Raw genomic sequence first — 15,803 nt, forward strand, 5'->3', positions numbered from 1 at the left:
TGTGCTTCTTTGCCCGTTGATTAAATTAACGTGTTTACTTAGATTTTCACTATCCTTTTGATCGTGTCTAGTGGCTTTTCTGAATCGCTCGAGGCGTGAAATCCATCCTAGTCAATCTTTGAGTTTGGAACTACATTTCCGGCAGAGGAACTTGATAGGGTGCGAATACCTGCTGAATGGCTTGTTGATTTACATTAATTGCATGTGCCTGCGGAGGAATGGCAGCTTCGGACGGCTCTTCAATTTCGTGCTCTGTTCAGCCGGGTTTGGTGCTCCATTGGCTTCTTCGTCTTCCGTCTTGCCGTGCTTTTCTTGATTTGTTTTGTATCTTTTGGTAATAGGATCCTGTCGCTGTCACCATGTAAAATATTCCTTTGTGAACAAACGTACTTCTCTCAACTCGCCATCTTTAATAGTCCAAAATACATTGAGAGTTATACTCTCAAGTAACTCCACCATGTCAGCTAACACAACAGATGAAGTGTTATCATATCCACTTTTGCATAATGCAGTAATTGGGAAACACCCAGAAGGATTGAAGGTTTTTTAAAAGGCACTCGCAGATGCAGACTGCGATATTTCATAGCGGATGATTTAAGAATGAAAACTCGTGGAGCTTTTGAAGTGAGACCATAGAAATGACATCATGAGTTTTTCCATTCTTTACCGGTGTAGATTTAACTTTTTGTGGTTAAATATTTTACAGGAGGAGATACTGTTCCTTTAAGTGAGGACGAATCCTCTACCAAGCAAAGCAAACTGACTGAGGCCCTTGGCAGTCAAAAATTTCATGCAGGTAAATAATCATACTTTATTATAATGTTAACATGGTCCTCTATATGATACAAGGGCTCATTCTCGACATCACCGCTACTCAACAGTCGAGTCTCAATCTGCGAGTAACTCTTTAAAGTGCAGGAGTTTAATCCATTTCGAATGTGAGTTAAACATGGAACAAAAAGAATAACTCGGGTTGAATCTTTGTGCTAAGTAATTATTGTTAGGAAGTGAGTTGAAGGCTGATTGGAATGACGAAAATCATCCAATGCGCCCAATTGGGCTTTCCGCCTTAATCGTCCTGGCTAATGGCGCTATGAAACATTTTAACATTCAATCCACTCCGCAAATTGAAGTTATTCTCAAAGTAAAATTGACAAAAAAATAATAATTGAGTTGAATGAAAAGACGTTTATGTTGCTGGTAGACGCCGTTGATATAGAAATGATGTTGGTTATATATTGGAGTCTTTTATCTGCGGTTAAAGCTGAAAGCCAGGGAGCCAAAACAATTGTTCCAGCCACGACTTACTGACCCAACTTGTTGGTCAGCCTGACGATCACCAATGCAGGAAAAGGCCACAAAAGCAAGCACATAAAAATTGCTCAATGATAAGTCACACATGCATGTGCTTGATTATTCTATTAAAGCCATATGCAAGGTACAGATTATATTTAACTTATAAAGGTGACTAATTAAAATTGATGTTCTCAATGCAAGGTACTGGACTGAAAATGGCTGCCTCTAGCAATCCTGTGGACAATGACGATGGTGAAAAAAATCCTAAAACCTCGACAAATAGAAGATCTTCAGATGGCTTTGAGAACACTTCTCCATTCGAAGGTGGGTTGTGGTTTCCTTGCACACTCGTAGTGGTGGCATCCTAAATGCAGCTATTTTTAAAAGAAAAAAAAGGTGTAACAGATCCGTTTTTCTAGGGGAAAACAATGGGTTTGAAGAGCCGATCAATCTTAGATTTTTAAAAGAACAGTAATTATAAGAGGGGCTTTGCACGCTTTGTGAGTACAAGTTACGGCCAAGTTTATTGTTATTTCTCAATATTTAAAAATATTATATTAAAACAACGGGTATTTTACTCCACAAGCGGGTAAAAGCATAGTTAAACACGTAACTTGCAGCCAAGTAATGAATTTCAACATTTAAGAGTTCTTTAATGAACTACTGCAACCCAGTTAGTCTAAGTGGAGACGCAATCAACAGTCAACAGGTAAACCATTCCTTTGTAGTGAACGTACAAGGACGCAAGTAGTCCACTTCTTTTGTAAATAAATAGACAGTTGGGTATGAAAGCGATCCTCGCAGTAATGAACCCTACTTATGTAGTAGTGGATATAAGGCCTGAAAAACATTCAGGCCCGTACAGGATTTGAACCCATGACCTCTGCGATACCGCTGCAGTGCTCTACCAACTGAGCTAAAATGCCAACTGGGAGCTGGTCATTATGTTGATTCGGATTAAACCCGTCGAAGTAATATGTAGTAGTGGAAATACCTTACATGAAACCGCAGTACAACTATATGATTTTGTTATATTCAAATTTAAAATAGACAGTTTTCTCCCGAAAAGTCGTCATTCTATCTAAATTTTCAGAAGCAGGAGACAACTTGGTTTCACAAGAGAGCAAATTTGAGATAAAAAACCTACACACTGAAACACAAAATGATGCAGCCTTTCCCGATGATCGATTTACATAAAGTCGTCTACTAAATAACCGACAACATGAAAACTGAGACCTAAAGTTGGCATAAAATCAAATTAGCTATGAGGGTAAAAACACAATATTCAAAGAAACTACTACAACTACAACGAAACTCTGGTGCAACATGTAGCTGAAAAACTACAACTTAAACTTCTACTCTGTGCGCACTTTAAATTTTGCTGCAGGTGTTATTTTAGCGTATTCAGCCGTATTTTCACAACTTTCTCGATCACTCATCAACTAAATATTGTGTAGCGTTTCCTCAGAATTTGGACGCTACTTTCAGTCAGCCTTAAATCTTCGTTCAAATAAAAGTTAGAGAGTAAATTAGTTCTTGAAATTTGACCACTTTCAAAAATGGCTGCGGGATTAATATTCTTTTGTTTAAATTTAAATTAGCCTTTCTGGCCTCGCTTGAGATAATGTATTCTTTTAAATTTTGTACTGGAGAACGAGGCCAGAAAGGCTAATTTAAATTTAAACAAAAGGATATTAATCTGGCAGCCATTTATGAAAGTGGTTTATATCATTTACTTCAGTTTAGCTAACTTCTGTTCACAACTTTTATAACTCCAGTGGTGGGTTCGCCGTTCATATTTTTCACCTTTCTGTCTTGAAAGTACATGGATTGAGATGTCAAAATATCCCCTCGTCTCGATGAAAACTCAGAAGTTTTTATTTTCACAGCAGTTGAGTTTACTTGTGGATGTCCCTTCCATCAAGGATCTAACACCGCTGCGCCATCGCCGATCGACTCATTAAGTGCGGGGAAATCAATTAGCATAACTAATCCAGTAATTCTCAGTAAAGATTATGGCTTTTTCAACGTATGTTTGTAACCAGTTGTGAGTTTTCATGAAAGGAAACATTGCTTGAACCTCTAATTCCATATCTGGGCAAAACTTGGACTCTTGCATCTGATTGGCCGGCATATAAACCTCAACTCTAAGGCAATATAGGGGAGGTTAGACACTTTTAGGTCATATGCTTCTGCCTCTATCAGTTTCATAATTGGAAGATTATTGCAACAATGCTACTTGGGAGAGTATAGACAGGATCAGTGCGTCTCCATCTAAGGATAACCTCAGATGAACCTTTTAACCAAACTGGCTTCAGCGATTTGTTACAACTTTATCAGATTGTATGATATGCTATGAACAGAATGTAATTTTTTCGGAGCTCTGTACATGTAAACGTTATGTTTTTCTCCAAACTGTTATCAGATTTTGATAAAGAAGTACTGTGCATTTTGTCGTCTCTTCTCTCAGATTCTGATGAATGGTATGCAGACATTGCCTTCGCCATTGACTGTTCTTCGGACGTATCTGAGGAGAATCTCAAGGCCCAGACTCGGTTTGTTAACTCAATGGCTGAATGTTTCAGTGTAACTCCGGGAAAAAACAGAGCTGCTTTGCTTGCTTACGGTGAAGAAAGTAAAATATTGGTGCCACTGACGGAGAGTTTCCGTCCCAACTATGACCAACTGTCGATCAACCCTGGCTGTTATGGCTACGGTAGAAAAATGAAATCAGCTCTCGAGAAGGCAAAGGAGATATTCAAAGTTCCAAGTAGAAACCAAAAGCAGTTTGATGAAGAGAAACATAAACTACTTATTCTCATCACATCTGGACAAGAATCCAGGATCACCCCAAAAGAGAGGGATTCAGGTCTTCTTTCTGCCACTGCCGGGTCCCTCCAAGACAACGGTGTTAAAGTCGTCATTATCCCAATTGGTAAAGGAGTCAACTTTGAAGAACTTGTTCAGATGATTCAACGTACCCATCAAATGTTTCCTCTATCTTTGGAAGACATGACGGAAACCAAAGCTCGTGGAACTGCAGAAGAAATAAAGAAAACTTCAGGTAACTTAGTGGAAAAGTCAAGAGCTTTGCTAGAATCCCTAGTGAAAAGTCACTCCGCCCCACAGTCAGTTTTGTCCATTATCAGAGAGCTGTTTATCCTAAGATGTATAAAGAAAAGGGCATCGGTGCACTCACCACCTTTTCTATTCGCAAACTGCATAGACGTGAAATTATATTTTGCAATATCTCGGGTGTGGCTATGGTGTGGTAGTTACTAAAATGCTGTGGTTCCTTCAGATAGGATACTCATCCTGCATTATATTGGTTCCTGTTTCCCTTTGGCAAGTCCATTATTGGAAGAGGGTTTAATTTTATCATAACTCCAATGAATAAGTTGTAATAGACTCCACTGGTGGGTTTGTTAAATAGCCTTTCATGATCTCTCCAAAGTCTAGAGGAAACAAGTTTAGGTCTAAGAGCTGTTCTGTTTCCTTAGACGTACCATGCATGGAGTATCTGTCTTAAGTTTTCAAACTGCCGAAATGACAAATTTCAATAGTCTAGGGAGGGGAATTATAATTTCCTTAAGGCTTGTGATGTAGAAAGATTTTGATGGTGTTTTAGCAAATATGTTGTGATCTACCACTAGCACACACCTGAAGGTCACACTTAAATGGTATTTCCAATTTTTTCGATACTGAAAACATCTACTGAATTATTTAACTTCCATCGTCCTCTCTGTGCCATTGCAAAGCAAGTATTGTTATGCCTGATCAAATTCTTTGTATACTGCTCGATCCAATATATCCATCACTTTTTCTCACTCAAGTCAGTACTGTAAGGTTGCTGATTGTTTCATGCATAGTAGAAGGGTCAGATATATTTTTAATAATTCGAGCATTATGCTTTTGAGCGTAAACCCTGAAAACATAGCTTGCCCAAAAATATGCTCATGATTTTGCATTATGCTCCCGGGCCATTTTCTAGGGATAAAAGGCTTACTTCATTTCAGAACATAACTTTTGATTGAACACAATTGTTTTTGAATAGTACGTGAGGTAGTAGGCTTTCAATGAACTACGTAATTGTGGTTTTATCAACTGAGTTGTTAATGTAAGAGTTTTAAACACCGTACAGAGTTTTAAAAGCTGATGTTTCAAGCGTTAGCCCTTCGTCATTCCCTCTCATGAAGGGCTAACGCTCGAAACGTCAGCTTTTAAAACTCTGTACGGTGGTCAATTTACATTATCGACTCAGTTGATGAAAACCCAATGACCTTGTTACTCCCACCGACCCAGCACCATAGTTTCCTTGGAAACTTACCTCATTTTTTCAACGCACTTGAAAACTTCATTATAAAAGTACAATAATTTTAATCATTATGCAGATGTTATGCTTGATGCTCCGACTATAGCATTATGCCCAAATTATGCCTACTTGTCAATCAAAGGCTTCCTAAGACAGGGTGTCCATGCTGTTAAGAAGACGATACCGAACTTGTGTGTGCGCGACTTGCGCGACTTGTGAGTTTACCGTTTACCGTGTTACGAATAAGCGTGTTTGTTTGATTTCCGTTTCGCTTCCCAACAAATGCTTAATAGCGACAGAAGCAACACTGAGGGTTTTTTTTCGGAATGATGAATATCTATCCAGGCTTGAGATGGTTTAAGCTCTTGGTTGTTGTGTATACGTCCTGCAACGTCCTCCCATGTACACCTTCAGGCAACTGAGCGGAAACATTCGCACCACAAATTGGTGCACGTGACATGCATCTGTGCAAGCCTAATGTTGCACAAGCTGATTTGATCAGTTTTACGTCGATTTTGAAGTAGCACAGAATTTTCATCCACTTTAGTTAAGTCAGATCTATTGCAGCTCTCCTGTAGAGAGTGCAGGAGTTAGTCTTAAAGAACACGTCTCCTTGAGAATCGAGCGACATGTAAAGAGAAGATCTTCAACCCCCATGAAAGATTTGGATGCTGTAAGGCACGGAATGCACTAAATGCCCCTTTTAATGTATTGTATTCCTCTTAATGGCCTGCCAATGATCTTGGCTTAGTAGTCCCTTCTCTAACCCGACCTACCTTTCCATAAGACTGCCTGGTGATTGGGAATACCAGGTTAGTTTTGCGTCACATGTAGAAAGGTACCAATATTTGTTTTTCAGGGGTTCTGTGATCGGAGACAACTGTTACAATAGCGCTTTATACTAATGACGTCATGAGATTTTAGACCCCCCGCGTGACTCAGACAAACAAACTCTACTTCTTTGAGAGCTCCAAGGGAAATGGCGAGTAGTTCGCTTATTCCCTTACAATTCTGACCGACGAGGACGGCGTTCCTGGCTCCAAATTTGAAAGAGAACCGGAAGAATACACTGCAGACCAGCTAAAACGGTGGTTAAAATGTATGGGCTTAAAATTAAGCGGTAAACGAGAAGATCTTGTACAGACTGTGTGAGATGCGGGAATTATCACACCCTTGATCCGGCAATCGATCATGGAAAATGGTTTGCTGCCAAAGTTCTTCAAGAAAATTCTGATGCATACAATGTAAAAAGGGGGTTGACAGGCCTACACGACTCCCTAGCGAGTGTTTAGAATAGCCTGTTCAAAGTTTGGCCCTCACGAGTATGTCTTTGAGCGATCGCCCTCTTTTGTAAGATACGAGCGGCGGATTGTTGTATATTGCGCTAAATACTGGTTGTGTTTCTATTAAATGCCAGTTCATGTAGTTTATGTAATTGATGTTCGTGCAGTTGTCATTGAATAATTTCTGTTTCTTTGACGTTGAATTTTCTCTTTCTTTCGGTGCTTTCCTCTTAGGAGCATGTGCTCAACTTACTTGCGCTGGTCTAAGATTTGCCTTCAGTGGATCGGGAAATTCGGCTGTTGGACCTTTTTCGCCGGGCCAGTGAAGAGCACAAATATAACTTAAGTGTTTCTTGTTATATTTTTCTCCGTAAAAAACTCACGTGGACAAGCCGCTAGCCAACGCTTGCACTTTGCCATGTCTCACGAAGGTTTTGGTAGGAATGAATACTTTCTTCCACGATTCCTTTCTCTCTTTGAGTGATTTTGGCCATTTATCTGCATATTTTGAGTCTGTCTTACACTCACCCCAACAACAGTATTTGGTACCAACCACACCGCCTCCTTTTAGAACGCCAAGTCATTTTTTGACGAAATTTTCCGTCGTTTTGTTTTAATTTTACAGCTCTCGCTCATACATTTCATTAAGCTGGTCGCAATGTTTGTCTGAGTCTGTGCGGGGGGTCTCATAGGTTATCACGTAGCAAAATCTATTTTTAGTAATAGTATAAAGCGCTATTGACCGTATATCCTCGTCACTTCAATGAGAATGTTTCGCTTCGTAAGCTCAATACTCTGATGGAAACCCGAAGCTGTTGGCGTCCTTATCTTTATGTCTTACTGCAGACCTCCTTCGCATATGTTTTAAGCTCTGCAGATGCCGATTTGATCCTTTCCGCCTTTCTGATTGGATCGTCTTCTTAAAGGTTCATTTTGATTTCGTGAGCTATCTCTGGGTAGTTTTCTCTGCAGCTTTCAAAGCGGTGTTGTATGACACTATGACCAACCTTGATGTTCATATTTTCATACTAGTCGAATCCTATAAACAATGGAATACTAGTGCGTCCCGTTTTACTTCCCTGACTATGATTTTGGGAAAAGCAAGCTTGATGTGTCCTGTAAGCACAACAGGGTTACTATGAGGATGAACCAAGACATTCCAAGTCAAACTTGAAGTGTTGGTCCAGGGTTTCAGGTCTCACTCTGTGAAGTCGAAGTAAAGTTATTTTTGCGAAGATATTTCACAGTCGTTTCTGACTGAAGTGGCTGTCATCGGCTACTCACAAGCCCTTTTTTCCTTTTCCGACAAACTTGACGCAACGAAAGGCATTTACAATATGCAGCTTTATGCCTGGTTCCTTGGAAATCATGCTTTCTTAATCACAATGAAGTTTATTGCCTAGCGAGCGCCGACGATCATCGTCTGATTTTATTGTTTCGCAATCAGCTGACTCTCCGGTCGCATACCCGAAGTCATCGAGATTAACTCGCATAAATCGAAATTTAAGCGCATTTATTTCAGGCAGTACGGGGAACTCAAGGTATCAGCAAGATTAGGTTGCTACTCGCAATGGGAATAAATCGTGTCACACCACCTCTTTAATATTGACATGGCCGTGACCGCAGTCGAAAAATCAGTAACTACGAATGTGGTAACAAAATTTTCTTTTCTCTCTTTGTCTTTGCCACGTGCATTTAAGTAATTGTAACCCTAAAAATGATTCAATTTGCTGGCGTGGAATTGTTGCGATTTACTCGCCTATTGTTCATCTATTTCGAACCTCGACGGCAATTAGATCTAGTGCTATTTAGTTATCTAGTGGGTTTATCTAACGGGAATGGATCCAATGATCAATGAAACTGTCAAACCCGTTGCAGTGACCTCACCATTTTTTTTTTCATTTGTTGTCTGTTCGGTGGCTCGTACCCACTTTAATTTCCGTCAGTGTCCCCATTGGAGTTTTTGCAAGGTAAAGTTCCTTAACTTAGCACCTCTAAGAATAGATTACGGATTGACAAGTTTTGAGCCTTTACTGTATATTTTGTTTGCAGATATCGTCGAATACACAAGCAATAAAGTGAAGGTATTTGACATTTTGAACTCAGAATGTGATCTTGGAGAGAATATCATCGACTGCTTAAATGTTATGGAAGGCATTTTTAACATATTGTATCTGCCAGAGAAGCGTAACAAAGTAGTGGGTAAAGCTAGAAAGCGAATCCAGGAGAGTCTAAACGACTTTCATGGAATGTTCTTGGATAGTAGCATTACGGTTAACATTGCAGCTTTTGGCACCGAGGGGGTGGGGAAAAGTTCCCTTCTCAATTTTCTTCTGAATAACGGTGTTCCAGAGCTCACTGAAAGGCCTCTACCCGCGGGAAAAGGGTCCAGGAAAACTAGTTTACCAATTTATGTAAGGTATGCCAACATCTTCCAAGTGTTGTTGCACGATAGTAAAGGAGAAGTTAAAACAGCAGTGTTATACCCCAACCCAAACCTAGAGGGTCGAGACAAGGATCCCCTAAACAATGTTAGGGATATCATTGCAGATTTATTTGAAAAGGAAGACATACCAGACTCCTCATACTATTTAGAGTTACAAGGTCCGTTCCCTATCCTTCATGGTTTTGAAGAGACCATAGTAACAAGCTGTGGTCATTTTCAGTTACAAGTCAGTGTAAGACTATTAGATTTTCCAGGTATTCGGAAAGATGGGGAGGGAGATGAAAGTCTTTGCAGAGAAGTGAGCAAAGCAGATATGATTCTGTTTTTCACATGTGGCCAGGGAGGACGAACAGTCACAACACATGATCTAGAAAATCTGTTTCGCCAGCACGGACATTTTCATTTTTCATCTAGACCAAAGCTTGTTCATGTGGTGAGGGCAGATGAATCTGATGACTTTAAAGGCTTGCTCAGTAAAAATGAGATGGCCCTAAAAAAGGCCTGGGAAGATTTCCTCTTGAAGGAAAGCAGGGAATTCACAGGAAAGCTTCCCAAACTAGGTGGGGAGGACCTATTGAAAAAACTTAAAGAAGAAACAGAGGTTCTCGTGTTCCATCCGGCAAACGACGAGTTTCTACCGGGCCTTAAGAAAGTAATCCGTTGCCACGTTGAAAATGTGAAAATGAAAAATTCGTTCTATCCGCTAACCAAATTTATCCATTCGATCGCCAGACAACTTAATAATACAATCCACTCATACAAGTCAGCTTCCCGCAAAAGACTCGGGAATGTGGCGAGTGCTGACGTATCATTCGAAATCGAATCAAATAGCAAGGAGGCAAAGAGCGTTGTTCAGTCTTTTATTATCGAAGATGGCATTATTAATTGTAAAGACATCAAAGAAGCCTTTGAAGCCTTTTTGCAAGCAGATGATACCCGCCAATTTGTCTTAGATCAACTGAAAACGTCGCTTGACAACCTCAGTAAGAGGATAATTGAATCTGTAGAAGATGGATACCGTGCTAAAGCAATAGATCTGGAAGATGGCCTTAGAGACCTGGCTAAATTTTTCTGCCTTGGAAAACTAAATCGTTTCTTTGCTCATCAAGCTTTGCCCCTTTATTCCTGGGTTTTAAAGAAATTAAACCTATCTCAGCCAAAAGAAGAGGAGGAATGGCCAAATTGTGACAAGGAAGACAGAATTAACATGCTTACCGTTTGTTTGGAATTGATCTTGACTAAAGTCTTGGAGAAACTTGGAAAAGTGCGTTTTGTTCCGGCTGAAATGTCGCCATTGGAGCTACAACAAGAGTTGAAGAAAGGTGTAGCGGAGATTTTTGCCGTTCGGTCAATTGATCGTGTTGCTAGTGATACTGATTTTTTAAAAGACAAGTTAAAAAGTGTCATCAAATTTTCCTCTCAGACTATCAAGACGTACAATCCCCACTATGACTTATCTAGGTTAGCCTCGCTTGACCACGAGAATGAATTCCCTGAATGCATGAAAATGCGTCCTTTGGACGAGAACCTAGAGATCCCTCTAGATCCTCCTGATCCAGAATCAATAATCACTTACGTAATGCAAGTTTTAACCTCCAAAAAACATGATCCAGTCAGAGAAGTAGAGAAGAAGTTGAAGTTGGAAAAGCACGCCTTGGACCCACCCCAAGGTGTGGATGCAGAAGAATGGGTAAAAGCACTTCTTACCGTCCTAAGTGACGAGGACCATTTTAAGATCCCACTTGAGGATACCTACAAACTGGTCGTTGATAAAGAATCAGTGATTTCAGATGCTAAACAGCGTCTTTTTCCATTTCAAAGGTCACGTGTGGAATGCCGGATAGTAGAGAAAAGCACGATTCTCGAGAAGGAAATACAAGTGGAGAGGCGAACTGAACTTGAGAACGTACTTGAGGTGGCAATGTCTGGTGAAACACGAAAGTACCTCGAAAGTGTTTGCGTAAGCTTCACTGACTTTCACACTCAACTTGCTCCGATATTTATTCCGGTCACTCATCCTGGACCAGAGAAAGAGAGGAAAGGAAATTTTTCCTTGGAGGAAAACTACTGGAACCCAAGTGAAGTTGAAATATTCAACGAAGAAGACATTGAAACTGCAAAGGACAGAGTTGCAACAGCAGAGGAAGATAAAAAAAAAAGCAAGTTAGAATTCAACATTTTCCTTGTAGTAGAAAAGCAGCACTTGGATATCATCAAGTCTTCAATAAAAGAGCAAGAATCGCCAGTGGACAGGAAAGTTAATGTATACTACGTAGTGTTGCCACAAAGTGGCCGTGGAATGGGGGTCACAATGGCAATAATCAAGAGCCTTGCGGAGTGCTTCAAATTTGACGCGTACTGGAGAATAGATGACGACCTAAAGTTTATGTACCAGTTCGTTGAAAGAGACCACCGCTGGCACAAATGTTCCTTTGGCAGAGGGCTTCTGTTTGCTCAGCGGGCGTTCCATCAGCGTCGTCAAGAGGTACTCAAACCTCTTTCATATGAGGACATAGAAAAACTTGCAGACGAATTGGAGGAATCCTGGCCTTCCTTTGCTTCAAAGTCTCGCCATAAAGCCCGACGTTTACTATATAATGATAATGAGCTAGAGAAAGTAAAAAAAAATCCAGGTCTTTTGCATTCTCCCTTTACAAGTGAAATTATATCGGAGGATTGTGGTAGTGTCGAAGATACGGAAAAGCTCAGAAAATTTGAGAAAGAGTTTGTTGCTAAATGCAGAGATCTAATATTTCAGAGTTCTGCGGACCGCATCGCTGGAGTCTCCCTCTCACACTTAACGACCAGAAAGGCTGACATCATGGGAAGTTTTCCATCTGCCCATTTCCGACCACTTAAACAGGTAAGTCAGGTGAATCAGATGAATCAGGTTGTCCTTTTTAATGCCTCAGCATTACAAGGTATTAACTATGTATCTGACGAGGTGATCTTTTCTGACGAGGAAAATCAGATCTCGAACAAGGAGAAATCAACAAATCCCTACTGGGGCGTGAAGAACAGTGAGAAGTTCTTCGGATCTGCGCTTCAAGTCAATGGTATCATAGGATTTCAAGTGATCTGCGTTAACCATGTTCATGAAAAAAGGCTGAAAGATGTTTTTCCGACACCCACGGAAAAATGAAACTGTTTGGAAACTGTATCGCGTTAGTTTAAGAGCAATAAAAATTTTGAAAGTAGTGGATTGTGAATGTAGTGGCTTTAATTTTTTTTGTCTGATGAAAGCCTTGCAGTTCGATAGCCTGGGAAATCAAAATGTACTCTGCACGAGGAACAAAAGAAGGTACTTAATAGATTTTTTATATTCAATGGGTCTTTTGGCTTTTCCTCTTTAAGTGTTGCGAAAGACAACGAACTACCGAGCTCATGTAAGATCCATGAAATTTCACTGTAATATGATGCAGGGATATTGCTCACTTGTTATTAGAGAGCTATTTGCAGAGGCCTTCCATCTGAGCCATGCTAGAAATCCAGTACTTGAGGAACACCTTGAAACCCCACGAAGTTGCGAAACCATAAATCTTCCCTCGACATAGTCTGGTGCCAAAAACTGAAATTTCTTTAATTATTTATGGTTTATCTTACGTGCAAAGTAATTAAGTGTTACTTAGCTTCTTAAACGCTTATTATATAGGGTTGTGTTTCGTTGTCGATTTGTCCTGAGAAAAGAGTGTAACCTACCGGTTACTGTCTTTTATTGAATCAGTACTTTTAGTTTCGTTACAGGATGTAGAATATCCAGCTGAGTCGTATTCTGTAATGCTCATTAATGGGTAAGTTGTGGTTCAATGTTGCTCCTGTTTTCCTTACGGTTTCAACGATATTCACGATTCAACTATCCCCGCAGAGAAGAAAAACATTGGTGAAATAGGAGAAGAGGGTAAAAGTGGACCAGGACTTATCCAAACAACTGAAATAGGACAAAGAATTGTTTTCATTCGACCTCAATCGAAGTATGCGCAATTTTAAGTTTAGATATCCTTCCCTGATTTACTTTAAGTTTCTGATGCAGTGGCAAGTGTTGCAGGGTTTAGGTTTTTTGCTGACGTGGAATTGACCTATAGTTTACTCATCCAATTCCATGTGTTTTCTTAGGGAGTAGAGAAAACTGCCCCAAATTGAAGGATAGAATAAAGACAATTCGTACTTTTTAATCTTGTTCTCGTAGTCTGAGCTTTTTCTCTGATGTTGCAATTGTTACTTCGGCTCTAAAAAATAGCAATAACATCAGTTAAACAGTTATTTCTTTAAGGTTAATATAGCAATTTCTCATGCTTAATATGCTAATAGGAATTCTGTCATTTTTAAGACTCTGCCAACTTCATGTATAATCACATTAGCAGCGGTTATGGTTGTTAGAAACTGCACAAAAACCCAAAAAAAGGCAAAAAAGGGGCAGTCGTAAAGTTCTTCAAAGTAGCTCGGAGGTGAATAGCCGAGTATACTCGGAGTTTGAGTAGACAATTAGAGCGTGCCTTCAACGATATTCACTGTTTTAGTGTAGACTGATAGCGAACATAGCAATTTGAAGTCTTACTCCAAATACTTTTACTTAAAGCTAATCCTGTGATTTTAGGTTATACATAGTTACAGTTACTTTAGTTGAAAAATTCGAATCGATCCTACCTAATCAAAGAGGGAATAACACCATTTACAAAATAACTTCCCGCTCACATCACGACTTATCGCTAATGGACAAACCACGCTATCCTCTCTATAGCGTTTCATCGTGCGGTGGATGGAGTTGATCTCTCTTGAAACAGAAGGGGTAAGACTTATTTCACAGTAGTTGTCACATGAATTCCTTTTTCTTCCCAAACCTATTTTGTAAGCTTTTTTTTGATTTTGTTTTTTAGTTTTTATAAATAAATGGAAGAATTAAGATAAACTTCGTCTTTTTTGACGTCAGAATCTTGCCGTAAAACACCCTGGGCCTGAAACAAAGTCTTACGTTGGCTGCGGTTTGCGACAAGCGATTGCCCCCGAGATTTATCCACTTACTCAGTGGGTTGAGGACTGAACAATTATTATCAGTGTTGGCCATGAGTTCCTCCCTGATGACACTCAAAACAGTATACAACCTCTGGCTAAATTAAAGATGGTTAACAAATAAAAGGGAAAAAAATCTGGTTTCTCCACGAGGTATTGAATTTAAGTCCATAAATACTTGGAGAAGTATTTTTAGATGGTTAGAGCTGTCGTTGACAAAAACCACGTTTTATGATAGATTATTTTTTGTGCTTCAGAAAAATGCTGCACATAGAACCTGACAACGGATATTTATGCAATATTCACGGGAATCGTACTCAAGAGAATATTTGCAACTTTAATCAGGAAGTTTTTTGAATCGACGACGATGCTTGGTAACAAATATGTACTTTCCATTGTTTCTCGGGGGAGCTGACGATCAGTCCCTCTGTCGTTTTCACCATCGGCTTAAAACTTCCCACGCTACCTCGCTCATTTGCGTTCCACATAGAAGCTGACAAAATCAAAACCGTCAGGGTTTAAAAATAAAGTTTTGCGTGCTCTAAATGGCTACCAGCACACTCTTACATCGTACAGAGGCGCGGTAACCTAAGGTGAGCTGACTCTCTGTCTTTTGGTTACAATGAATACATGAAGTTCATATATTTGAACTGCGGTTGTAGATACGTATGATGCACGGTCCTCGCAGTAGAGAGCGCTATTTATGTAATAGCGAAAATGAGACCTGAAAAAAATCAGGCCTGTACGGGATTCGAACCACTGACCTCTGCGATACTAGTGCAGCGCTCTACCAATTGAGCTAACAAGCCAACTGGGAGCAGGACGTTAAGTTGATTCGCAATAAACCCGTGATGATAAATCAGATACAATGAGTATATGAAGTTCATATATTTGAACTGCGGTTGTAGATACGTATGATGCACGATCCACGCAGTAGGGAGCGCTCCCTAAGAATACATTTAAAGCATTGATTAGTTGCGAGAAGAGACGGGTGCCTCTTTGATTTACGCAGGGGTTTAATGCACTGAGCATAAATTTTGATTTTCCTTAAGACCAATTTTATTCGTAATGTGAGCATGTATTGGATCTAAATCTCGTCATTTTGAATTCTTAATGAGTTCGAAATTTCTTTTTTTCCAACCATTCACGAAACTCAAGAAATAATTTGTTACAGGGAATAAAAGCAAACGCTGTTCAAAGTTTATTCAGCCAATCAGAGCACGCCAAAAAGCATAATTTCCTGGCTACCAATGCTTTGAATATGCTACAATTGTGTAATGCTTTTGGATAAATGTAGTCTCCCTCGCATCCGTTTTTTTGGATGTCACGCAACGCTCCCCCTAAAGAACGGCTGCTGACAACCGAACTACATTCCTTTCTCCGAATTGGCCAATCACAGCTCGGGTTCCATTTTTAGGAACCTTTTCGCGCCAGACTCACCTTTTAAGACTCCTCCAAT

At 39.9% G+C, this 15,803-nt stretch overlaps 1 protein-coding gene across 2 annotated transcripts in view; it reads left to right on the top strand.

The window, feature by feature from the left end:
• The window catches only part of LOC111332633 (uncharacterized), a 34,139-nt gene extending 19,896 nt beyond the window's left edge, over positions 1-14,243 (top strand). For both annotated transcript variants that reach the window (XM_022938009.2, XM_088735188.1), the window contains 4 exons: positions 707-796; positions 1,498-1,620; positions 3,767-4,360; positions 8,944-14,243. In XM_022938009.2, coding sequence (XP_022793744.2) covers positions 707-796; positions 1,498-1,620; positions 3,767-4,360; positions 8,944-12,479 — 4,343 coding nt within the window. In that variant the 3' untranslated portion in view covers positions 12,480-14,243. The remainder of the gene's footprint in view (positions 1-706; positions 797-1,497; positions 1,621-3,766; positions 4,361-8,943) is intronic.
• Positions 14,244-15,803: the final 1,560 nt, after the last annotated feature.

This window comes from Stylophora pistillata, chromosome 10, assembly GCF_964205215.1.
Source record: "Stylophora pistillata chromosome 10, jaStyPist1.2, whole genome shotgun sequence".
NCBI lineage: Eukaryota > Metazoa > Cnidaria > Anthozoa > Scleractinia > Pocilloporidae > Stylophora > Stylophora pistillata.